Source organism: Emydura macquarii, unplaced genomic scaffold (assembly GCF_026122565.2).
Source record: "Emydura macquarii macquarii isolate MOO-44397 ecotype Brisbane River unplaced genomic scaffold, CSIRO-AGI_Emac_v2 contig_2473, whole genome shotgun sequence".
NCBI classification, from domain to species: Eukaryota; Metazoa; Chordata; order Testudines; family Chelidae; genus Emydura; species Emydura macquarii.
The window spans coordinates 11,493,554-11,508,072 of record NW_027132610.1 but is presented as its reverse complement, the minus strand read 5'-3'; the positions used below and the strand labels follow the sequence as shown (position 1 = coordinate 11,508,072).

General features: G+C 39.9%; 1 protein-coding gene across 5 annotated transcripts in view; it reads right to left on the bottom strand.

The window, feature by feature from the left end:
- PDS5B (PDS5 cohesin associated factor B) overlaps positions 1-14,519 on the bottom strand; it is a 195,617-nt gene that overhangs the window by 133,912 nt on the left and 47,186 nt on the right. For all 5 annotated transcript variants that reach the window (XM_067562968.1, XM_067562970.1, XM_067562973.1 and 2 more), the window contains 3 exons: positions 12,051-12,137; positions 11,865-11,962; positions 10,342-10,468 (listed from right to left, as the gene is read on the bottom strand). In XM_067562968.1, coding sequence (XP_067419069.1) covers positions 10,342-10,468; positions 11,865-11,962; positions 12,051-12,137 — 312 coding nt within the window. The remainder of the gene's footprint in view (positions 1-10,341; positions 10,469-11,864; positions 11,963-12,050; positions 12,138-14,519) is intronic.

Genomic DNA, 14,519 nt, shown 5'->3' with positions numbered 1-14,519 from the left:
CTGTATAGTAACTGCAGTTTTTAGAGATGTGTTGTACACATACTTTCCACTATAGATGTATGAGTGCGCAATTCATTCAAGACTTTTGCCAGCAGTACCACTAGGTTGCACATGCAACTCTGCCCTCTTTGTGAAAAGCACTGCCTCCCTCTCCATTGCTGAAATCTAATACATGAAATAGCTGTGAAGGTGGGAGGGTTGTAGAATGTATATATGCACAATACATCCCAAAAAACAAGTTACCTAAATAGGTAAATAACTGTTTTTCCCCCTTGGAGTGATTGTGTACATATACATTCCACTGTAGGTGACTTCCCAGCAGTTGACCTAGAGGTGACTTGTGATTACTTGAAAAAGAGACTGTAGCACTGATTTACCAAAGATGGCAGCATTCCAGGAAGCTTGAGTGATGGCATAGCATCTGACAACCACTATTACTCAAGACAGCTGATGAAGTGGAATGAGCACCAGTAGAATGAGCCATTATTTTCAAAGGAAGAGAAAACTCTTCTGGATTATAGCAGATCTTAATACTGTCAGAAATCCAGTGAAATATATGCTGATTGCCCTTTAATCCTTTCAGCGAAGGCGACAAAAGTCCAGGACACAATCTGAAAGACTGTGGTCCAGGTAAAAGGATAGAGTCTTCTGAATGTCCAAAGTAGAAAGCCAGCCTCTCTTCAGTTTTGCTAGAATGAAGTTTCAGAAACAATACATGAAGATGAAAGGTCTCAGAGGTGGAATGCAGATACGACCTTTGGCATACACTGAGGGAAACCATGTCTTTGTTAAATGTCATAAAAGGGGGTCAGCTTATGGTGTCTGCAGCTCTGACACCCTTCTCTCAGAAGTAATTGCTACCAGAAACAGTTTTCATTTATAGCAATGATAAGAAAGTTTTTGCTAAAGGCTCAAAGGCAGAACCAATTAAATGGGACAATAGTTCAGATCCCTTCAGGGTATGAAGGAAACCATTTAAAAACCTAGATCCAAAATATTTGAAAAACAGAGAACCCATCCATGGTGGATCTATCTTGGAGATGGATGCTAAATGCAACCTTACAGAATTGATGGGGAGACCGGAAGATTTCAAATGCAACAGGTAGCCCGATATATGTCTAATTTCCACACTGCTTGGTGACAACTGCCAGGACTCAGCCCAGGCTGAGAATCTTTCCCATTTTGCTGCACAAGTGGCTCTGCTTGAGACCTTCCTACTGCACATCAAAATGGCATGGACACAGAATAATAGAAATATAGGAATGGAAAGGACCTTGAGAGATGATCTAGTCCAGCTCCCTGCACTGAGGCAAGACCAAGTACACCTATTTTGGCGTTTTCTAATTATTTTGATAATTAGAAAGATTTTCCTACTATTAACGCACATCTCCCTGGCTGCACATTAAACTGAAGACTACTTCTTATCTTATCTTCAGTGGACCTGGAGTACACCTGATCACCAGACTGGGGTGGGGAGTTTGGGACTTCTGCCTTGAAGTGGGGGGTAGGGCTAGAGGCTTCTGCCCAGCACCGAGGCACCTGCCAGGGCTCTGGGCTTCTGCCACATGGGGTGCGCCTGCTGGGGGTTCAGGCCTGCAGGGAGGGGAGTCTTGGTGCTTCTGCCCAATGGTAGGCGCCTGCTGGGGCTTCAGCAGGCACATCCCATGGTGCAGAAGCCCCAAGCCTCACTACCCCGCCACAGGACTGAAGCCCCGAGGCCCAGCTGGCATGCCCTGGCTCTCGAACTTCTGAAGATTGTTGTATGAGGCTCAGAGGTTCAGTAAGTCTGACAACTCCTGTACTAGAGCTTAGTGGGAGGAAAAGGTATGTACCAAATGCCATGTAGCCTCCTTACATACATCTGCAAGGGGCAGATCATGCAACATTCCATATCCCAGCTGGTGGGGAGAGTCCGACAACTGATCGAATGCACTATGCACTGCTGAGACCCATTTAGAGATTCTCTGGATGGAAAGGATGCCCTTTAATTCTCTCCGCTATGGTGACAAATATCCTGGGAGACTTACAGAATGGCTTTGTCCATTGTACACAGAGCCCTACACACATTAAGGGAATGAAATCATCATTCCTCATTAGAGGTGTGTGGTTTGGGGAAGAAGGTAGGTAGATGTATGGGTTGATTGAGGTGGAATCAGGAAACTAACTTTGGTAGGAACTTGGGAGGCAAAGTGGAGACCTTGTCTTTATGGAATATGGTGAAACAGCAGTCTGCTATCATGGCTCCCAGTTCACCAAACCTCCACCCTGAAGTAACAACAAGGAAAGTGGCCTTCACGGAGAAGAGAGAAAGAGAACAGGAGGCCAGTGGTTCAAAAGGAGTATTCATTAATGAGGTACGGACTAGGTTGGGGTCTTATTAGGGAGCGACAGGTTGAATGAAGGAGTATTTATGTAAAAGGCCCTTCCAGAATAAAGCAGTCAAGGGGGTAGGTAAAAAAAATCAAATGCCTGTCCGCTAGAGGGTGAAAGGCGCTAATCGTGGCTGCATGAACTCTGATGTCTGCATGAACTCTGGATTAAGTTTAGAGGCAAGAGCAACAAGGGTGATGTCGTGGTGGGCGTCTGTCATAGACCACCAGAGACCAGGAGAATTAGATAGATGAGGCTTTCTTCAGACAACTAGTGAAAGTTTCGGGATTCCTGGTTCTCAGGGGGGACTTCTATCACCATGACACCTGCTGGGAAAGTAATACAGCAGAGTGCAGACAATCCAGGAAGTTTTTGGAGAGTGTTGTGGACAACTTCCTGGAGCAAGTGCTGGAGGAACCTACTAGGGGCCGTGCATTTTATGAGATTATGGAAATCTACCCTCCAGGTATGCTTGCTTCTATAAAGAGTAAGCAAGGGTCTAGAATGAAAGTTGGGTGGCTTTCGGTATTTGTTTGCACTTGCCAGCCCACTTCTTTCATATGGCTTGGGTAAGTAACAATGATTACAAATTGATTGATAGATTTGATAGCAAACACATTACTGCAGCAATGAGCTGGTGAACATCCCTCAGGCACCCAGGAAAATAACGAAGGGGAAACTCAGAGACCACCCTGACTTCTGGCTCCAGCTCCCATTTGGGAGCACCAGGCATCTGGGCTCTAGGTGTTGGCTTTCTTGTTACTTTCACAGCTCCTGCGTGAAATTGACAAGACAGCCAACAGCTGAGGTTAAGAGACACTGCATCACCCTAACTACATCATCATAAGCCTTATACATCTCGTGGAGGTGCTGTTATGTCAGTGTAGTAGGGCACTTATATCAACAGGAGGAAGGCTGTAGTGTAAACACTGACATAATTAGGTCGACGTAAACAGCCTTATGTCGACCTACATAGTGTCGACCAGCTCTTAATTTTCCCAGGTAAAGAACAGCTGTAGTTCCTACAGGAATCTTGTTCAGCAACCAGCGGGAAGAGAGATAGTCTGTACAATCTTGACTAGGAAGGGGGGGAATAAGCACACTCTATTATGAAAAATTGTGACAACTCCTGCACTACTTAAATTCATTTTCAGTCTCATACTCCCAAATAAAAATCTTGGAAATGGGTAAAATTATTACAAAACATAATCATTGCAGGACAGAAAGCTATGCTGAATATATAGCACTAAACCTCTTCCTTTTGTACCTTCCCAACCTCTAAAATAACTATCCTGTATATCTGACTCTACAGTGCTCTTCATCCTGCCTGCTTTGAGCAACATTGACCACTTCTAACTCCTCCTAGCTAATGAAAGACCACTGAAAAACAGGAAAAAAAATAAAGTGTGATTGTACTTTTTTTTTTTTTTTTTTAAATTGACCCACCAGAATAATCCATGAGCCAAGATGATTAAACGTCCAATTCTAAGTCTTTAAAGGAAATGGTAAGAGTATACGGTGTGTGCATTTGCATATGTAGGAGAAAGATTTTTTTTAATATGGTGTGACTATGACCAACCCTCTTCTCTTTTGGATGAAAGGCAAAAGCCCTGGCCAGGTAAACTCCTATATCAGCAGGGGCATGCACATCGATCTGAAGAGAAGTGAGGGACTGCTGCAGGCCCTAAGAGACCTAAGAAGATGTGGCACCCATGTAAACTATCTGTAGCAGTGGGGAGTGAACTTCCTCCTAGGAAAGAAGAGAAAACTAGAAATTATAAAACAGGTATTTTCACCATACTTATGGAAGGGTGCGGGGTTGGGGGGGAAATGTATATGCAAGGTTACAGGGACCCACTCCCAACGGATGGCAGAAAAGAAACGTAAGAAACCACCTGTTTCCCCTCCAACGCTTCTAGCAAGAATGTAAGGAGAGAGGAGAGTGGCATTCCATAATTTCCCTCACCTCACAGAGAAAGAGATGGCAATTTGGAGAAGGCGTGGAAGAACATCTTGCTTGCCCCCAAAAAAATGTAGTATTCTGGGAAGAGTGGGCAGGAAAGAACACACCTCTCACACAAAGAAGGAGAAAACACTCCAGAGTACTCAGTGGGTTAATCATATCAATTCTGGCTAAAAGCTCTAAGCCTCTGGCTCCTCCCACTGTTTCTGCAGAGCCACAAATTACCCCTTTCTAAATCCTCCTAGTGGCCTTTTGATTTCTGCTGGAAAAGGAGGTATATGGGAGCTAGAAACTCTTAACCTCTCAAGGAGGGAGGTGAGCTTTTTGGAAAAATTCAAGCTCAAGTTTGCATTTCTTGATATTCTATAATTTGAGGAATTTAACATTTTAAAAACAACATTTTTGTAAAATAATATACATTTAAACCACTGATATATGCCTTCAATTGCAGGTTTCACCTTAACTAAGTCTGAGTTGAAATATAAATATATATCACAAACGTCTGTTCATTATTGAGACTAAAACCTGCATAAAAAATTTCAGAATACTGGCTGAACAACCAAACATAAAATACAGACTCGTACTTAGAATTAGATCACAACAGACTTACATCACAGACATGTAAGTCTCAGAACATTAGATTTATGCAAATTATGCAAATAATTGCAGCAATTAGTGAACATGTATTTAGGACTTCTGATTTGTGATTTTAACCAACACACATCAAAAAATTAAATCAATGTTTAATCCAATAAAGACCAGAGAAAGAGCAGAAAGTGATGTGTATCTAAGGGCTCATCTACACGGAGCAGTAATGGGGATTATAGTGATGTGACTGCCAAATCACACTATCATGTTGCACATTACTTTGTCCAGGCAGACCCTGCTGATAAGCACTAAAGGTTTGTTAGTGTACTTTAACATAGTGCTGTTTGAAACAGTACTACATTGAAGTGTACTAAGGAACAATACAAAGAGATCACCCACTACAGTATATAACAATGTAATATGTATTATAATATGCATTACTCATTACCAGGTCTACAAAGAGAAAGCCCAGAAAACTCCCAATTCTTGGATTCCTACTACTGAAAAATTGCAAAACAAACCTTGAAAAATAAAATCAATGAACCCAAAACAACAGAACCCCTGCATATAATTAACATGAGTGTAGTCAAAAAGGTGACCTTTTAGCAAGAAGAGAAAGAAAAGCAATACACAATTAGGAGGCTTTCTTGCCAATACTTGGTTTTTATCCACTATAAACTTTCAAAATGCCTATCTGACAGCCTGCACCGTGGTTCAATACTACAGCCACTCTTCCCTGAATATTTTAACTTTTATCCTATAGTAAGAGCCAGCAAACTAATGCACTTTCATTCAATAAAAGTTTAGAACTTTCATGGAAACAGTTACTAAATGATCTCTCACTATAGAAGCAGGAAAAACTTTCCACAGAATGAAGGAGAATAATTTGTGAAGACTAATAAAGATGAATGTGGCACAAAACACCAAACAAAAATTAGATGCTAATAAAAGAAAAATTCCAAATTTAAGAATCAAAGTCTGTAGTCTTCTTTTACATTTTTCATACCGTGAGGCCTCCTCTAGTAAATTTGAATCCTACACAGAAGTTCTGGGGCTGATTTCTTTGGTCAAAGGTAAGTACTGGTAACTCTCAAACTACATACAATATGGCTGGCTGTAAGAAAGCGGTTTGAATATTTTCAGTCAAAAAAACTTTTAATGAACATATAGTTTAGTTTCAAAAGATTCTGTTCTCTGTCGAATACATACAAACCTCTCCAAAATTTAAGTAGTCACATTTCCAAAACTATCTTACATGGAGATATATAAATTATAAAACTGAGTTAACTTTGCATCACCTTATCTATGTTACATCTTGTATCCAAAGTTCCACAAGATAGCATCCTGCAAGGGAGAAAAGGTGGAGGGGTTGCATTGTATGTAAGAGAGCTGTATGACTACTCAGAGCTCCAGTATGAAACTGGAGAAAAACCTGTTCAGAGTGTGAGTTAAGTTTAGAGGAGAGAGCAACAAGGGTGATATTGTGATGGACATCTACTATAGACCACCTCATCAGGAGGATAAGGTAGACGAAGCTTTCTTCAGACAACTAATGGAAGTTTCCGTATCACAGGCCTTGGTTTTCATGAGAGACTTCAATCATGCTGACATCTGCTGTGAGAGCAATACAGCAGTGCACAGACAATCCAGAAGTTTTTGGAGAGTGTTGGGGACAACTTCTTGGTGCAAGTGTTGGAGGAACCAACTAGGAGCTGTGTTCCTCTTCACTTGCTGCTCACAAACAGGGAAAAATTGTAGGCGAACAAGAAGTGGATGGCAACCTGGGCAGCAGTGACCATGAGATGGTCAAGTTCAGGATCCTGACAAAAGAAAGAAAGGAGAGCAGCAGAATACACACCCTGGAATTCAGAAAACCAGACCAATTCCTTCAGGAAACTGATGGGCAGGATCCTCAGGGAGGCTAATATGAGGTGGAAAAGAGTCCAGGAGACCTGGAGGTATTTTAAAGAAACCTTTGAGGGCGCAGGAACAAACCATCCCAATGTGCAGAAAGAATAGCAAATATGGCAGCTCCAGCTTAGTTTACAGAGAAATCTTCAGTGAGCTTAAACACAAAAAGGAAGCTTACAAGAAGTAGAAGCTTGGTCGGATGACTAGGGAGAAGTATAAAAATATTGCTCAAGTATTCAGTGGTGAAATCAGGAAGGCCAAACCAGAACTGGAGTTGCAGCTAGCAAAGGACGTGAATGGTAACAAGAAAGGTTTCTACAAGTATGTTAGCAACAAGAAGGTCAGGAAAAGTGTGAGTCCCTTACTGAATGGGGGAGGCAACCTGGTGATAGATGATGTGGAAAAAGCCAAAGTAGTCAATGGTTGTTTTGTCTCGGTCTTCAGAGACAAAGTCAGCTCCCAGATTACTGCACTGGGAAGCACAGTATGGGGAGGACGTGAGCATCTCTCAATGGTAAAAGAACAGGTTAAGGACTATTTAGAAAAGCTGGACATATACAAGTCGATGGGGCCAGATGCAATGCATCAGAGTGTGCTGAGGGAGTAGGCAGATCCATTGGTCATTATCTTTGAAAACTCGTGGTAATTGGGGGAGGTCCTGGATTACTGGAAAAAGACAAATATAGTACCCATCTTTAAAAAAAGGAAAAAGGGAACTACAGACCATTCAGCCTCCTCAGACCCCAGAAAAATCATGGAGCAGGTCCTCAAGGAATCCATTTTGAAGCACTTGGAGGAAATGAAGGTGATCAGGAACAGCCAGCATGGATTCACCAAGGGCAAGTCACGCCTAACCAACCTACTTGCCTTCTATAATGTCTGGCTCTGTGGATGTGGGGAACGCGGTGGACCCATACCTTGACTTTAGCAAAGCTTTTCATACGGTCTTTGTTGGAGGCCTAGTACAATTTGATTTGCTTGACCACTGTCCTACAGGCCTAGCATAGCTTCAGTTGCTTGCTTAGCTATTTTGACCCCTGCAGTATGACATCTTCCAGTTGGCAGAGATGAATTGGACTACTGAGTAACCTTGTAGATGTCTCAGTTTCTGTATAGCACGGCACATAAGACAAAATACAGATACTGTATGCTTGGCAGCTGCACACAGATAATGGTAATAGGAACAACAAATTATCCTTGAACGTCTGGGGGTACACACTGTTTCATTGCCGAGGGGCATACTTTTACACCGCCCCGCCTATCACCAGATGTTGTTTTGACAACCCCAATTATCATAGTAAAAATAAAATGTAATTTAAAATAAAAACCCAATGTATATAAAAATAAATAAAAAAGTGATTAAGTAAAAAAGCTGTTCATAAAAAAGTATAAAAAGTCACTACTTAAACAAAGGGGTGTGCTCCATCAACACCTGACTCCCCAGGAGGTGCTGCCAGTTAGACCAGGAGGCTCCACTGACTCCCTGGCGGGGTCCCTAAAAAATGCCATTCCTATATACAGCCTTCTGAGTAACTGCTTAGCTCTCTAGGCTTAGTGAGTATAATATATTGTAGTTAATTTTAGGCTTTGTATTTAACTAGTATATTTATAAAAAACCTTGCACATTAAACCTTATTCATCTGCAAATCGGGCATACCGTGTCTCACTAGTATCCACACTGATCACTCAGTGTCCAGTATCAACAACTGGCATCCCTGGGGGCTCAATCAGCTGTGAGTGAGACAATCTGAGGTGTACGGTGCAAGGGTTTCTCTCACTGAGTGTCGGCATGGTAGCAACCTGCCTGGCACGGTTCTCCGTGAAGCTGTATCTGTGTTTGGCTTCAGGAGGAGGGCATTATGTCCTCTACAGGAACGTGTTGAGTCAGGCGGTCATAATAAAAATAAAATATAATTTAAAAACCCCCCAATATAAATAATTAGCATATATAATAATAAATAAAAAATTATTAAATAAAAGCTATTTATAAAAAGTCACTACTTAAACACCTCCATCAACACCTGACTCAGCAAAAAGTGCTGCCAACCAAACCAAAGAATCCACTGACTCCCTGGCAGGGCCCCTAAAAAAAGCCGTTCCCGAATACAGCCTTCTAAGTAACTGCTTAGCTCTCTAGGCTTAATAAATATATTACATTGTAATTAATTTTAGGCTTTGTATTTAACTAGTATATTTATAAAAAACCTTGCACATTAAACCTTACTGATCTGCAAATCGGGCATACCATGTCTCACTAGTATCCACACTGATCATTAAGTGTCCAGTATCAAAGTCTCCCACAGTATTCTTGCCAGCAAGTTAAAGAAGCATGGGTTGGATGAATGGACTATAAGGTGGACAGAAAACAGGTTAAATCATCAGGCTCAACAGGTAGTGATCAACAGCTCAATGTCTAGTTGGCCGCCAGTATCAAGTGGAGTACCCTGGGGTCAGTCCTGGGGCCGGTTTTGTTCAACATATTCATTAATGATCTGAACAATGGGATGGATATCACCCTCAGCAAGTTCACAAATAACACTAAGCTGGGGGAGTGGCAGATACACTGGAGGGTAGGGGTAGGATACCAAATAACCTAGACAAATTGGAGGATTGGGCCAAAAGAAATCTGATGAGGTTCAGCAAGGAAAAGTGCAGAGTCCTGCATTTAGTACAGAAGAATCCCATGCACTGTTACAGGCTGGGGACCGACTGGCTAAGCAGAAGTTGTGCAGCAAAAGACCCGAGGGTAACAGTGGACAAGAAGCTGGATCCAACCCTAATCTTCTATGATTCGGTGTGTTCTGAGGTGCAGACAAATTAGGCTTTCCTTCTTTTTTTAAAATTTAAGTGTGATAAAATATACTAAAGATAAAGCCTGAAGCAGTCATTTTCCAGTTTACCTAATAACTGCATGATTGCCTATCAACGTAATCAACTTTTAATACTTCATATAGTTTTCCTAACATTTTTATTTATGTCACAAAGAAATGTTGAGAATACATTATGATGCACTTAATCACTGTCAACACTGTTGTCAATTCAAGCACACAAAAAAATGAATTCAATTAACTCTGCCTTTCCCCCCCTCCAATTTATAAAAGTGTGGTAGTTGGGCCTGTTCACATATGTACAACTATAAAATCATATACATCATTACAAATATAACTAACCGTAACAACCCTGGTTTCAAAGGAAACTGTATGTTTATGCAAGGTTCTTACTACACACAAACCACTTAAATAAAAATGTCACACAATTAATTTTCAGACAAGCCACAATGCAAATAAAGTTTAAGAAAAATATTTACATTAGACTATTGTTAAAAACCAAGACAAAACATTTTTACTTCATGACAAGCCAATGAAAACAATAAGTTTTATTCAAAATTGAATCATGAAGGCTAAATCAAGCAAACATAGTGAATTAATTCACCTCACAATTTGCCCTGTGAATTTGATCAAGTTTCAACATGATCTAGCCATAAAATTCAATAGCTATTTAAGGCTTACCTTATGTGCTGGCACCAGGTTAACTAAAACCGTATCTAAAAGTTCCTGAGACACAGTATCTCCTTCACAAATGATAGAGCTCATCAGATCCACCATATGCATGTGTACTTTTTGATTATGACCATTGCTGAAATTAAAGGTAGAATTCCTTAGTACACTAGCACAATATAAAGTACCACCTCTAATCACAAGAATTCCAAAAACAGTACCTTTTTTAAAATGTAACTGGAAGCACAGCAATTGGAGCATAAATTCCTTTTGAGAAATCAAACTAATTACTAGACTCTACATGGAACTTCTTATCATAATGTTTCTTGTATTCTTTCTCAACGTGTACTACTCTTTACAAGAAAAAGTATACATTTGCACAGAGATAAAACTTCTCTCCACCCCCACAATATGAACTATTTTCTTTATAACAAAAATTCTCCCAATATTACACATGGAAGTCTCATAATTGTGATGCCATTAGAATTGCAAGCTGAGCATTGAACTAAGTAAATATCAAACATATGGAAATAATCAAACAACATTAAGTAACGCATATGTACAGATGGTACAAAAATAAGCAAGAGAAAAGTTCAGGTAAAATGTGTTTGTTTTATTTGCACTAGTGTTCAGACTACTGAAGATGTTCAAATGATGTAAACGAAAAGATCCTATATAACTACAAAACTGAAAATCAGGAAAGTTAAATGCATAAATAATACCATCAACTCAGCGCAGACAGTAAAATTCTCATTAACAGTGAAAGAGTGTATACAAATGACGATTGACCAGAAAAACGAGGTACTAAAATACAAAGCAACAGAAAAACACAATGACCAAGTTGGGTCATTACTGGAGATGACTTGATTTAATAATATGTTCTTGCAAAGTAGGGACTAATGCATTTAATCTACTGTCTACACCATTTTTTATTTTTATTTGAGACAAGAGTTTCAAGAGATGAATACAGACAGTTCATGCAAAATCGGTGCCATTTTTTTAAAGGAGCATTTCCTAAAAAAATGGTTTCTAATTTTTGCGCTAGAAAGTTCATTTTGTGTTAATTTCTTTTAAGGATATTATATTGACAAAACCCTGAAGAGTAGCACCACAGTAAGCTCTCATTTTCTAACCTCCCATAAACCTCTCTCTGAAACACTTTCTGCACTTCTGACCTAAGATAACATCTAAATAAAACACAACTAATTTTTTTAAAGCTTTTGTATATTTAATACTTATTCTCCAAATACTAATACATTTTGATGTCTCCAAGATTTTTGAAAAGGGGAGGTGATTAACTGAATCCTCCCACAAAGTACTATCTGAAAAAATAGAAAGAATACATACCTTTTTAAACCAAGGCAGCAGTATGAGTGTAATAAACTGAATTCTTAAAATAGAAATGTTAAGCTTTGATTACTACAATATCCAGACTAACAGCTTTAATGAACAAGCAGTATTACAGATACATGTTTAAATTAGAATGGTTTTCCTGAAATATATGATTAAAACTACATCAATCAGAATATACTTACTTTATTACCGAAAACAGAGTTCTGTACAACTGTGTGAAAATTTCATTGCTGTCTTCTAGCTCAAAGCATATGTTATAAGATTTGACCCAAGCAATATTCTATGTTGGGGAAAAAAGAAAAAGGTACAGTAGTTATGACTTTTTCAACGTCTTGTAATAGTAAGAAATAGTAGATGTTTTAGCTTACCTCAAGTAAATAAAAATATCTATTGAACTGTGGGCTTTTTGTATCTTCTAATCCTTTCAATTGCCTTGTTATAAACATAAATATATCCTAGAAAGAAAAAACATAATAGCTATTTGTTTTATCACATAACTTATGACTGTTTACCTAAATTGTCTAAATATTCATTTTGAACTGTTGAGGTCATTCCCCACTACAGCACTTGCACAAATGCCAGATACACCAATCTTCCCTAGCCCGGGCAACTAGGATTACAATAAACCTATGAAGAATTATCTCAGCAATAGTAATCCTTAGAAAGTTTCACCGTGGTAACAATGTCCATCTGGTCCTGGTGACTTCTTATTGTTAAGTTTATCAATTTGTTCCCAAACCTCCTCTACTGACACCTCAATCTGGGACAGTTCCTCAGATTTGTCCCTAAAAAGAATGGCTCAGGTGTGCTAATTTCCCTCACATACTCTGCAGTGAAGACTGATGCAAAGAATTCATTTAGTTTCTCCTTACTCTCCATTTTATAGATAGATACTCTATTTGCCCTTTTCCAGTCCTCTTGGATCTCTACCATCTTCCACAAGTTCTCAAAGATAAATCAAGATTGGATTTTTTTTTTTAATGACATGTTCAAAAGTAATTATTTGGGGGAAGATCTATGGTGTGTGTTACATAGCAGGTCAGACTAGATCATCAAAATGGTCCCTTGTGGTCTTGGAAACAATTAATCTATGAAAACAAAATATCTGTCCTAAATGTGGCCCTGAAGGTTTAACTAAAGCAGTATTAGGAAAAATGACCCCCAAAAAACAAGGCATCAGATCAAGCTTTAACATCAAGAATTTAATGCTCTGTAAAAGTGTGCAGCAAATTCCATACTCTTCAAGTATTGGAGACTGACAGGATAATATAGCTCTAGTGGCTTAAAGTTCAGTTTTAGTCCACAAATGACAGGTCTGAAGATTAATTTATTTGCACAGATTCTGCACTAATATACACACTTCTGGCTTTCTTTTCAAATGGTTCAAAATTTACATATTACCACAGGCAACTGGTAGGCCACAACAGCTACACAATGAACATCAAAAAAAACAAGTTGAAGCTCATCAGTTAAAGTATTCAAAATTGCAAAAAACACACCAAACAAGAAAAAGAATATCTGACACTACCTACAACCGCAAGCAGAAAATCATTTCCACTTTGAAAGTCATTCTCTTCATATTAAAATTTATAAGATTTACCTATAATCTGGCAAACACATACTGATAACCCAGCATTCCTCCCCTTGGGAGAGAAGATTGCAGAAACAGCAATGGTTTCCAAGTCATAGCAATACTTGAACTGGTACACAGAAACACAGGTATATCAAGTCAGATCAATTGCCCCATTTAGTTCGGTATCCTCTCTGAGACAACGATTAAATGCTTTAGATTAGAGCAGGGGTGGGGAACGTCCGGCCCGCGGGCCGTATAAGGCCCGCAAAATCATTTGGTCTGGCCCTGGTGGCGGGGGGGAATGCGGCGGGAATTCGGCCGGGGGGGGGGGGGGGGGGGGAATTCGGCGGCAGCGCGGTTTCACGGCAGCGGCGGGGTTCCGTGGGAGGGGGCAGTGCCTGCCGCCGAAACCCTGCTGCCGTTTGCCCCTTTTCGGCGGTGGGGGGGAATTCAGCGGAAGTGCGGTTTCGCCACAGCGGCAGCGGCGGGGGGAAATTCGGCGGCGGACACTCAGCCGCCTTCCGCATACCACCATCAGGCCCTTGGCAGAAAAAAGGTTCCCCACCCCTGGATTAGAGGAAGATACAAAACTCCTCTATTGTAGACAGTTATAGAACAACCTGTCCATAAGGAAGTTTCTTTGTGAACCCAGGTAGGCTTTCTGTATCCTATCTAACCTGAATATTCTCATTAACCATTTATATGAATCATTTTTTTAAATTTTTTACTGAACTCTTGGCCTCAAATATAACATCATCTCTCTTGTACACCTCTATTACACTCCCCCCACCCAATGCTCCCCATCCCTATTAATCTCTTTTCTAAATAGTTCCAAGCCTTTTCAATATATCTTCCTCCGGGATTCTTTCCAGCAGAACAGAGCACTTAATCTTGCTGACCCTGACATGTTGAACTAGTCATACACATGGCTGAGTTCTAAATTAACTGTAACCATTTAGAAAACTTCTGTGCATCACGGTAGACAGTTCACTGAAAACTTCAGTGCAGTGTGTAGTGACAAAATAAAACAAGCACCATTACAGACTTTATTACACAAAATATATTACAAAGAAAAGCATTCAAGAATTAAGGGTGCACAGGCATTTCCTAATGTGGAACAGTGAATACGCATTATGATACTGTCTTTAAATTATATCATCACATAATATGTTTTCCACAGGACCCAGATTCATTCCATTCACAAGATGGACAGAACTCACTTAATGAGCAGCTATTCAATATTTTTCTTCCTCTTCATTGTTCA